The sequence below is a fragment of the Populus trichocarpa genome, chromosome 5 (genome assembly GCF_000002775.5).
Source record: "Populus trichocarpa isolate Nisqually-1 chromosome 5, P.trichocarpa_v4.1, whole genome shotgun sequence".
NCBI classification, from domain to species: domain Eukaryota; kingdom Viridiplantae; phylum Streptophyta; class Magnoliopsida; order Malpighiales; family Salicaceae; genus Populus; species Populus trichocarpa.
In genome coordinates, this window is record NC_037289.2 from 4,158,517 (window position 1) to 4,170,604 (window position 12,088).

Here is a 12,088-nt window from a genome sequence, read left to right on the forward strand (position 1 = left end):
ACACTATTTAAAAAAAAAACATTTTGTGGGTGTGTCTACAATGATTTAGCCGGCCACACCTTTTATTGTTTTGTTAATGACATGAACGGTAAACACAATTCATGTTTTTATTGAGATTGTTTTTTAATTTATAAAGATCAAATTGAAAAAAAAAACCAATAGAGATTTGAGAAATAGAAAGAGTTTTGCCCATACCCAGCTTAAGACCTGACCTGACTAGGATATGGAATATTATGTTATGAGTTAACCTGTTAGATCAACGAGTATATATAATTAATTAATTAACTTAATAAATTTAATTTTATACTTTTGAACATATTAATCTTGATATGTTGGTTAAAGGTTTTAATTAATAAAAGTTATCAATGTTTAAATCTTACTATAAACAATTTGTTACTTATATACTATAATTACTTATATCTGTTTCGGAATCCAAATCAAAGTAAAATAGTATACAATTGAAATTAAACCATCTCGGCTACACCCTATGCAGACTGGATATTAATTGGGAACAGAGAAGGCATTGTTGAAATTCAAGTCAAAAGTAAAATGTAGACTTTATGGAGCTTCCGGATTCAACTGGCAATTGCCCATCTTGGCTTTTCATATGATTTTTTTTATTAGAATATATATTATAATATACATAGTAAAAAAAATTATATTTATACTATTTAAAATATTATTTTATTAATAGCATTTTTTGTTGGAGATGCTGTTATTACAAGTGTTAGGAGTTAGGAGACGTATCCATTTTCTAAATTATAATAAAAAACAATAAAACACAGAGGTCCGGCTTGCTATGCATGCATGAGCTAGACACTGGGCCTGACCCTCTGCTTGGCCTAGGCTATGTTCAACTCAAGATTTATTATTGTTTAAACAGTTGAGTTTCACATTCATGGAAGGAGGGTCAATGAATTATTAAATAATTAATAGTAAAACTTAATACTAATCAAGGGTTTAACAATGAGCACAGCTTGGTTAAGGCCTCCCTTGGAACAGCGTCCACGAGCTTTTATTTTTACTGGTAATCTTTGTGACATTTCCTTTGAAAATAGTTCTTAATTATTTCATTTATCTTGCTAAGAATAAGAACAAAGAGGACTTTTGAATGGGTCAATGTCCTCACATTACTCCGAAAAGTTTTTACTACATTGACTTATCTTTCAGTTTTGATATGATTTTTAAATGCTATTATAAATCTTTATTTGAATCTTAATAATTATTTTTTGAATTATTATATATTTGATGTGAAAATAATAATAGTAATAATAAATTATTTATAAAAATTAGATTGAAATCGATTGTTAAATTTTTTAATTAGATTTGGAATCCAATTTTATCACATTTCTTATTTTTTAAGCTTCGAATCACACAAAATATAAACATGTTAATTATTTTGATATTTTTTCTTGTTAATTTGGTTTAACAATTATACTTAAAAAAATAAAAACAATGCTTCTAGTTAAAAATATTGCTTTTAATAAAATAAATAAAAAATCCATGCATATAATGAATTTATTTTTTCAAAACAATTGTTTTTTTCAACTTTAATAATGCAAAGAACTCTCTGATATTTATAAAAGCTTTTATTTAAAAATAATATATTAACTGATAAAATATCTTCACCAAAAAACTTTCATGTCTCGTGGCTATTTGTTTAATATCATGAGAACTTCAATAATACATTGATTTTTATAGGGAAAAAAAAGAGATTATGAGTTGAAAAAACTATTCGAAGAAATTGAATATTTTTAATACCTTTTTGACTAACTCGTGCAATTGAACTATTGCTCAATAACTGATGAGATACCTATCTTTAGTTACTTTACCTGCTAACGCCCCGCTGCTAGGTCAAGTTGACAATTCTTCTTCAATTATTATTTAAATTTAAAGAATCAAGTGGGGAAAAAAAAAAAAAACATCGAAGGACAACAGTACGTGGTGCCACCTGCACCATATATAGCGGCAATACAAGGAAACCTTACGAGTGCTAGACAACATCAAAAAACCATTACAGCTCCAATGGCAATTCTTGAATACTTTCACATCATTATAGCACTTGTTTGCATACTTCTTTTCTGCCATTGGTGTCGGAACACTGTATCCCCGGTCACTAACTGGCCTGTGGTAGGAATGCTACCAGGGCTTCTTTTCAAGGCACAAAATATCCATGAATATGCAACCCGGCTTCTGAAACAAAGTGGAGGTACCTTCGAATTTAAAGGTCCTTGGTTTGCTAACATGAACATTTTTCTCACTGCTGATCCTCTTAATGTTCGCCATATTTCAACCACAAACTTCGTCAACTACCCGAAGGGGCCCGAGTACAAGAAGATTTTTGAGCCTTATGGAGATGGAGTTCTTAATTCAGATTTTGAATCATGGAAATCCTTCCGTAAATTGATTCATTCCATGATTAAGGACAACAAGTTCCAGGTGTCTCTCGAGAGATCTTTGCGAGAAAAGATACTTAAAGGTCTAATCCCGGTTCTAGAGCATGTATCAAGACAAGAAATAGAATTGGACATGCAAGATGTATTCCAGCGTTTCACCTTTGATAATATCTGCCTCCTGGTTTTAGGCTTTGATCCACAGAGCCTCTCTGTTGATTTACCAGAAATTGCTTATAAAACAGCATTTGATGTTGTAGAGGAGGCTATGTTTTACCGACATATTGTGCCTGAAAGCATTTGGAAATTGCAGAAATGGCTTAACGTAGGAGAAGAGAAGAGGCTAAGCCAAGCCATGGACACCATAGATAATTTATTGGAGCAGTGCATCTCATCAAAGAAAGAAGAAATTCGCCAACGCAAAGCCCAAAATATGGTGCAAGTTGAGGATAATGATCAAGACGACTATGACTTGATCACCGCTTGCATAAAAGAAGGAGAAGCAGCGGAACAGATGGATGCCTCCAAAAGGACTGACAAATATCTAAGAGACATGGGATTTAACTTCATTGCAGCTGGGAAAGACACCGTAAATGCAGCTCTAACTTGGTTCTTCTGGCTGGTGGCTACACACCATGAAGTAGAAGAAAAAATCGTAGAAGAGATCAGAGCCAACATGAAATCGAAAGGAGATCATACGATTAATGGGATGTTTTTCAATCTGGAAGAGCTGAATAAGCTTGTTTATCTCCATGGAGCCATCTGCGAGACTCTTCGGCTATACCCGGCTGTACCCTTTAACTATAGAGTATCTGTTGAAGCCGACACTCTTCCTAGTGGACATCTGGTGAAAGAAAACACGAAGGTGATGTTCTCACTATACTCAATGGGAAGCATGGAAGAGATATGGGGTGATGACTGCTTGGCATTCAAGCCAGAGAGATGGATTTCGGAGCGAGGAGGAATCATTCACGTTCCATCTTACAAGTATATTGCGTTTAATACAGGACCAAGGAGCTGTTTGGGTAAAGAAATAACCTTCATTCAAATGAAGACAATTGCAACAGCCATACTCTTGAATTTTCATCTTCAGGTGGTGGAAGGTCATCCCGTTTCACCAGGTCTGTCTGTCATGATGCGTATGAAGCATGGTTTGAAGCTTAGGGCCACCAAGAGATGTGTTTAATTAATGAAGACAACTCATGGAGTCTAGCAGTAATCTGCCTTTGAATAAAGTTTGTGTGTTACTACATGCAGCAGAGGTAATTAAGATAGTTAAAGGAGTATAGTAGTGGGAGGCGGCATAGCTAGCTAGCAGCACTCAGGGTTTAAAAACTGGCATCCTTGTTTGGGTTATGTTTAATGATGCCATTTATTATACAGGTACAAGTGGCAAATTTAGGTTTCGGAATGAAAGATTTGGTTCCTTTGCATGTACTTTTTTATTTTTTTGTTCATGGATTGAGTTGTGATTTTACAATGGATTGAGGAATATTGTTATCAGCAAGCGAGTGCCAGCACTGCCTGAACTATCAGCACGAAGTTCTAACAGAAATCGGTTAAAATTCAGTTTTTTTTTTTAAAAAAATTATTTTAATATATTAACATTAAAAAGTTTTCTTTGTTAATTTTTTATATTGCTAACTCACAATTATCACGACATGATTTTTTTTTGCTTTTCTATTGAGATTTACTTTCATATAATGCTAAGTTTTTATTTTAACTTACAACCACACACCTGAACAAATTACAGCAGGCTATACCTTTGCTTAGTTTCTTATGAACCCCCCCCCCCCCCCCCCCCCCGGCCTGACCAAATTAAGCTGGGCTTTTAATTTTCCATATGACAAATGTTCGAAGCAAATGACTAGTTTTTTCCGAAGAACGAGCAACATTGGAAGGGTGAGGGTTCAAGCTCCCCCTTCCACAACTACAAAAGGAAGCCCCTCTCCCCCTCCTGGCAGGTTGCCAGTAGGGACCACGAGTCGTATTGATAATCAAGTCATGCTGGGCTACACACCTTTTTTTTAAAAAATAATAATTTCCGTAGGATGTGGAACCAGATCGAGTTACCTGTCATAAAAAAAAATGTGTGTGTATATAGAAGCCAAGCCACCTAACTCTATCTTCTCTGCCTTCAAATTTATTTATTCTTTATTGTCGAAGAATCAATTTATGTATGAAAGTATGTACGAGGAGGAATAATTAACAATTAACAAAATAATTAAAAGATTTGGGTGGCTGTCACTGTTTACATGAATAATGAGGCTACATCCCATATCTTTTATATATTTTTTTCATTTCTTTCCTTTTTTTTTTAATTCATTTCTTTCTTATTTTTATTTTTTATTTTTTTATTTTTATTATTTAGCATTGAGTTTTTTTATTGAGTTTTTAATTTTAATTTTATTCTTTAATATTTGGTTAATTTTGAATTGATTTTCATAATTTATTTCAGTTTACTTTTCATGAAGTTATTGCAACTTCTAACAAATATCTTGACATTTAACTTTGTGTTCAATTTCATAAAAGTTTAATTTTTTAATTTATAATTAAATAAAAAATAATTTTAAAAAAGTTATCAAATCCAATGGAATCTATGATTCGGGTTGTGGTTTTGACGAATTAAGTTGTGAAGCTCGATTCGATCCAATATATTATCATTTCAATATTTAAAAAAGAAGATGTCATCTTTAATTTTTTAAAACCAAACCATGCTTTTTATTTGTTGTTTGGATTTTTTTTGGACTCACAAAGTCAATTGGTTCATGTCGAGGTAATTCTCACACAATTTAATTTTAAATCTGGGTTAGACAAGGATAAAAATTATAAGAATTAGAAGGGTCAACCTGGATTGACCTGATTAATTGTAAGGATAAAAAATATTATTATCATACTTTAAAACCCGACTAGGGGGTCGACCAATGCAAGACCTTGGTCACGGGTCAGGAGGGTCACCATGAATTTACCTGAGTCGAATTATGGATAAAAGTGCTATTATCGTAGTTTTAAAACCTAACTCATGAGTAGACCCACGGCAAGGTTTATGTCACAGGTCGGGAGAATTAACCCAACTAACTCAAAAAAAATTAAAAATAATCAAAGCAACCTTATTATGATCAATTTTTTTTCAAAAGAATGGATGGGTTTTTGATTTCTGTTTTATCCCGGGTTAACCTGGGTTTTCAACCAGGTCAGGTCAAGTTAATCATTCCTCTATTTTTTTCTTTTCTTGAACTAGTCCAGGTCCCGGGTCAACTTGTCAAGTCAATCTTGGTTTTATAACTACGGTTATTATAATATTTTTAATTCCAACATTCAATATAAACTAAAATAATATATATATATATATATATATATATATATATATATATAATTTTTTTAAAAATATATTTAAGTTTGAAAACAATACATATTATGAGTAAAATAATTTATATATATATATATATATATATATATATATATATTGGCCATCGTAATTAAACATGATATATATTATAATATCTCACATCAGCGGGTGAAGATTTGAGTGAGGGTCTTATATGAACATGCTCACCTTGACTAGTAAGATGTGTTTGGAAGCCATGCGTAGCTGTCAAGAACAAATCTGTGAGGTCCATGGACTAAAGCGAACAATATCTTACTAGTAGGGTGAGATGTTATATATAGACAATTATTATTTTGTATATCACCACCAAACATAATTTTATCTATTTTTTTTCTTATCTTTTTTCTTTTATCTCTACTATCTTTGATTTTTTTTTAATCCGAAATAATAATCAAAAGCTACCTTAAATAACATAACATGGGAGTAAAATAGAAGAAGAGGACAAGGACTGGTGCATGTGCCTCTAATAAACATGCGAAGAAGGTTTCCTTTTTCAACAACCACCAAATGGGTCTATCGTAGGATAGTACATGGGAGTATTAGAGTTTTTAAAAATTTTAAAATTTTTATTTGGTTCTAATTAATTATTGTTATTGATGATTTTGAATCATTTTGATTTATTGATGTTAAAAATAAATTTTAAAAATAAAAAAATTATTTTAATGCATTTCCTACTAAAAACTATTTTGAAAAGCAACCGTTACCACTATCACAAACACCTCTAAATATAGATACACCAACCACAATAACCTAAGATATAACAAAAAAAACCTAATCTATCTTGGCTTTTCACTATATATATATATATATATATATATATATTTGGTTCAGTAGGTTTTAAATAATGAAAGTTAGTTGCCTTTTAAATAAATAATTTTAAGAAAAATATTTTTTTATATAGTTTAAAAAATATATTTAATTAAAATTACGGTGAGATAAATTTTTGCATGTAAAATAAATAAAAAACAGATTTTCATGAATAAAAATAAATTATTTTAGCTTTTATAAAATCAATATTTGAAACATAATTATTTACAGGATTAGAGTGAAAAACAGAAATTATTTAGTTAACCAAACAATTCTTTCTTCATGGCTAGGCAAAAAATAAAAGCTACTAAAATATTAAATTATAGAGAAACTTTATACCCATTATGCTTGAATTTAGTAAATCAGCATGGTTTTTCTGTAAGAAAAACACAACAACTAATTCTTTCTCTTTATTATTTTCTTACGCTTTCTTATATATACATGATTCTGAATGTTTAAGGCTATATATAACCTTATAAGTCTTATTTAGACTAAATTTTTTATTATTATCTAACTAAGATGAAAACTAATTAACTAGTTAATTTCTATCAAAATAAAACTTTAATAGATAATAATCTTATTATTGTAGAGTTCAAACAATATTAGAATTCTTAAAAATTCTAAATGCTAACTCCTTGAATTCTAACAGTAAGATTTTCAAAATCTAGATGCCAATCCCTCGGTTAATTTCTGTCCTTTAAATAATACCACTATTTTTCTCTATGGAAACTTCCCTTTCTGCTTCTGTTATCTTTGAAAGATTCTGATTTCTTGTCCTTTCTCCTCTAGATTGCTGCTCAAACATCCAAGAGCCATACAGCTCCACCACCTCTGGAGGAATGACATGATCAGTCATCGGAATAAGCTGGGGAGAGCTTTCGTTTGCCAAACTAACTCGGTCAACATGAATATATATCCTCTAGAACATCTGAACAAACTTCAGACCTATGACCATACTGGCCACATTTGAAGCAAACTAAATGGAGATCTTCGTATTCCAACCTCCAAATCCTTCTTCACATAAGAAATTTAGAGATGAGAGGCTTTGGTAAGCCAATTTCAACACTTGTACGAGAAAATATTGCTCTAGTAGACAATTCAATAGACACGAACAGGACTCCCAATGTGAGAATGTCTTGACAACTCTTTACCTATACGCGTGAGAAGGTCTTTGTTGCAGAATTCCAAAAACAACTTGAGAACTCTTACCTAGACCACCGCTTTGTCAAGTTTGATGACCTCATCAGGATCAAAATTTGGCCTTAATTCTTGAACAACTAGTATGTTGGTCAGCAACCATCCAAGGACCACCAAAAAGAACAGAACGATCATTATCTTCAGTGTAGAAAGGTTTTCCGAGCCTACGTTTACCTAGAGCCGAAAGACAAATCGTTGAACAATCATCTTCATCTTCATCTTCCGAATCTGAATCACCCTCAGAGACCAAATCATCAACTTGCTCCATCTTTGTCATGGAAGTATACCCACCAAGTTCTCCTTGTAAGATACTTTAAGCTTGGAATCATCATTAGCAGCAGGAGGCACAACTAAAATCTCATCACTAGGATCTTTACCGTCAGCAAGTTTAACCTTCTTGTTACTACACACCAACAAACCCGTTAGGAACCGTGGAGAGAGAACTATGAGATTATAATATTAATTTGTTGAAAGTTCAAAAAAAAAAAAAAAAAACAGAAGAACTGGTACAACGGATGCAACAAGTCGAAATCATCCACCGGTTTAGAATTAATTGACCAGTTAAGATAGGAAAATATAATTTATATTTAGATTAGAATTTTTTTATATTAATTTAATTAATTCTTTGATTATCTATGATTTTATACCTATAAAAAAACTTGTAATTCAACATTACGAAGCTGCACAAACAAAATATAACTAAGAAAATTAAAAAAAAGAAAACATTTAATGAAAATATATCATCCTTTCAATTTTTTCTTGTTTTAAAATTTTTAACTTCACATTATTGGGTTTAGTTTTCTACCGCATTCATTCTTTTTCAATGTAATTTTTATCATTGGTTACTGTTAATACAAAGTTAATATTTTGTTTTTTTATTCTAAATTTATCTTCATTAACATGTTGCTCTATTCGCTCTCGAATTAATTAATACATAAGAATCTTATCCTTCAATCTGAATTTCTTGTATTATATGAATCTGTTGAGATTTTGTGGTCACCATTATTATAAAGCAAACAACTTCTGGGTTCTAAGACTCCTAGGAATTAACGCATATTATTAATTTTTTATTTTATTAAATATTTTGCTTAATTAACGACAATCCTTTTGAAAATAATTTAGTTTAGATATAATTATGATCTTTTAATTAAAAAGTAAATGATTTAGACAAGTAGACACCTAATCCCTACAATGAAGTCCAGTTCTTCCGTAGGCAAGAGGGAAGCCGCGTACAAGCAACGGGCATAATGCCCAGATGGAGCGAGGACACATCAATTTGGCCCTAACAAAATCACTGAACCCTACTAGCTTTACAAGGATTTGCTCATCTATATATATATATATTATACAGATGTGATGGGCGCATGACAAGTCTGCTTGAAGAATTTTAGAACATGGTTCTTAATTTATAGTTCCTGTAACAGCAGTAGCCTTGATCTCTCTTTTTGTCAAGAATGGAGGATTTATTTGGAAATTGGAGTTAAACAGCCACCGGCCATATTGCTTATGTTCTTGGCCACGCCTCTGCTTCCCTTCTGTTGATCCTTCAGGACTTCAACTACATTGACCCTTTCCTTTTGTCTTGTGCCATATTGGCTTGAGCGGTTTCATCGGCACATAGCAGAAGATTTGACTGAAAGCTCTCTTGAGTTTGCATCAACAAAAGCAATTTTTTTCATCTAATTCTAGAATCCTTGACATGCTGTTTCCAAGAAAATTGTTCTTTCCTTGACAGAATTGTTCTGATTCTTCTGGGACAGAAATTTACAGCACATAACAGTGAAGTCCTCGAAGAAAAAGGTCATCTGGTATTTGAAGTTGAAGGGGTCTTGATTTGACCACCATTTCTGATGATATACCTCCATGTTCTTAATTAATTATATAATTTCATAATAAATGCATTACAATTAGATATTTTCTTTTAAATTGAAAAATATCTTCTTGATGATATGCAAATACTCTTGATGCATGTATAATCTTCTTTTGCCTGGAAACTAATTAATTCAACCTTTATTATTCAATACACGTCCAGTCAATATCGTTTTCACGCGTCAAGATTAAGATTAATGTATTTATATATATATAATTTCTTTTTAAATATTAATATCTAAAAAGATAAAATAAAAATAAACTCACCTACTATATAATCCAACACGTCAATAATTATGCTTATTTTTGAAAATTTACCACATGGAAAAACAAAAAAACAAAGTCAAAACAAGATCTCTTTAAAAGAACAATCTTCGACAAGGAAAAAGATAACGTGACTCATGGAAATTCTGCCTTCCATGCAAATTTTTTCAAACCTTGATTCCAGGGTCATGATGTTTCGATCAGCCCTTAGTACACGCATATGTTGAATTTATAGAGAGAAAAAATTCAACAGGGGCTTAATAATAACTCTACTCTTAATTAAATGATCTTAAAATCAATGCATGAAATACCTCAAAACAGTTATAAGTACCTATATTACTCAGAAAAATGGTGCTTTCAACAAGGGATAGCCACTAGAAATTCAAGATAGATGTTTATTTATTGAAAATTTTCTCAAGAAAACTTTTGAACAAGACATGGAGAAAAGGAGGTATATCAAACCATTCACTCCTCGCCCATATGAGACGGCAATGACTTTAAGCCTCTCAGTTAACTGTGTCTAGAGAATAAGACTTTTGTCCTCCCCGTATAAATGAACATCGCTTGATCTTCTCTCACCGTTTCACCTCCAAACCAAGCTTGATCACAGCAACCACATCTCTTCTTTGAATCCTGTGTAAAAATGCACACCAGTTTTGATGGGAAGGTAGATGTAGAGTTTGATTTCTGGGGTGCAAGTGAAACCCAATATTACAGTAATGATAGAGGTGCTAGTGAAGTAGAGTTTCAAGCGCAGGTTGAAGAAGACTTTGCTGATTACTCACTACCCTTATGGAAAACAGATATGTCAAGAAACGTTAGAAATGAATCCTCTCCCTTACTTCCCCGTGGCCATCATTACAGTAATATTTCGCCGAGGTCTCGGCTAAAAGTGATGGCAGAAGGTAGGAGGAAGCTCATGGAGATTGTTCATAGCATGCCAGAATCTAGTTATGAACTGTCTTTAAAGGATATTGTTGATGAGCAGCAGATTTCTGAAGGGGCACAGGACGAGATGCCGAAGCAAAGGACGACTTCTGATTTCAAGTCTGAGGCTCAAATCATCAAGAAACAGAAGACGAAGAAAACAAAGAGTTTCAGTAAGTCGGGTAATATTTCAAGAAGTAGAAGCATGGAAAAGGAAAATTTCTTGATCAAGATGTTCATTCCAACTTCTCTCAGTTTCAAGATCAGAGACAACACAAGAAATGGCTCAAAAGTTCTTCCAAGGTCATCGATGGAACTAACTGATAACCGTGAAGATAAGAAGTGGTGGATCAAAGGGATTTTGTTTAAAGGAGAATGTAAGAACAGTGGAAAGAGCAGCAGCACAAGAACTAGTAGCAGCAATAGCAGCACACGCACTAGTAGCAGCAATAGCAGGTATTTCTTGGGTTCTCTTAAATTTAACATTTGACCGATTTGCAATGGAAAATCCACCCTAGCAGAATCTATTTCCATGTATTGAGAATCCCATCTTCTTTCTCTCTTTTACCACAGGGCATTTGATGGCTCAATCTAGATAACTTTTGATTCGTCAGACTGTGTTAAATCAGAGTGCTAACGGATTTTGGGTTTCTTGCTGAGATTATGCAGGTATGACAATATGGAGGCCTTGCCAAGTTGCTGGCCTTTTTTCCGCACTAAGAAAAGCAGGAGGACAAGACTCGAAGGACACATCTTCTAAACTGGGGATCCAATGCGATGATTTTTGTAATGGTGTCCGTATTAGCCTCAGAATAAGATAAATTATTCTGAGATAGTGAGATTGTTCTTCAAAGAACACATCAGAACATAGTTTTTAAAGAGTCAAGGGGTTTCACTGCCAGAAGATTGAATTCACTAGAACGTGTTTGCAGATAGTAAGCAACAGCACAAGCAGACATCAACTTATCTCTTACAAATTACTCTCTAGTCTCGTAGATACGTGCCACCCTTTTATATAAAATCCCTCTAGATTATACTCAGGAAGGTTGCCCTTCTAGATTATCATGTATTGCCGCCTTGTTGTTCTTTAGATGCTTTTTGATAGCTCACCTGATTTTAACATTTGTTCTTTAGAATTTGGTTTTTGATATTTCACCAGATTTTGACATTTGTGTTTCTGACCCAAAAGTAACAAGAATAGCAACTTACTTGGAAACAGAAAAGGCCATATTGATGATGCTTA

The 12,088-nt window shown here is 32.6% G+C and overlaps 2 protein-coding genes across 3 annotated transcripts in view; both read left to right on the forward strand.

Moving 5' to 3' along the window:
• Positions 1-2,025: 2,025 nt before the first annotated feature.
• Positions 2,026-3,579, forward strand: LOC7466852 (alkane hydroxylase MAH1). Its single transcript, XM_002306221.4, has one exon. The coding sequence runs from the start codon at positions 2,026-2,028 to the stop codon at positions 3,577-3,579; it is 1,554 nt and encodes a 517-aa protein (XP_002306257.4).
• A 6,680-nt stretch (positions 3,580-10,259) lies between these two features.
• The window catches only part of LOC7479145 (uncharacterized), a 28,184-nt gene continuing 26,355 nt past the window's right edge, over positions 10,260-12,088 (forward strand). The window contains exons 1-2 of one of the 2 annotated variants that reach the window (XM_024600276.2): positions 10,261-11,301; positions 11,515-12,003. In XM_024600276.2, coding sequence (XP_024456044.2) covers positions 10,562-11,301; positions 11,515-11,605 — 831 coding nt within the window. In that variant the 5' untranslated portion in view covers positions 10,261-10,561 and the 3' untranslated portion in view covers positions 11,606-12,003. Of the gene's footprint in view, positions 11,302-11,514; positions 12,004-12,088 lie in introns of those variants that run through there. The other variant, XM_052453334.1, reaches the window with a different exon arrangement.

Excerpts from the sequence above, each read along its gene's own strand:
- LOC7466852 (XM_002306221.4), top strand. The coding sequence starts at position 2,026 with ATGGCAATTCTTGAATACTTTCACATCATTATAGCACTTGTTTGCATA.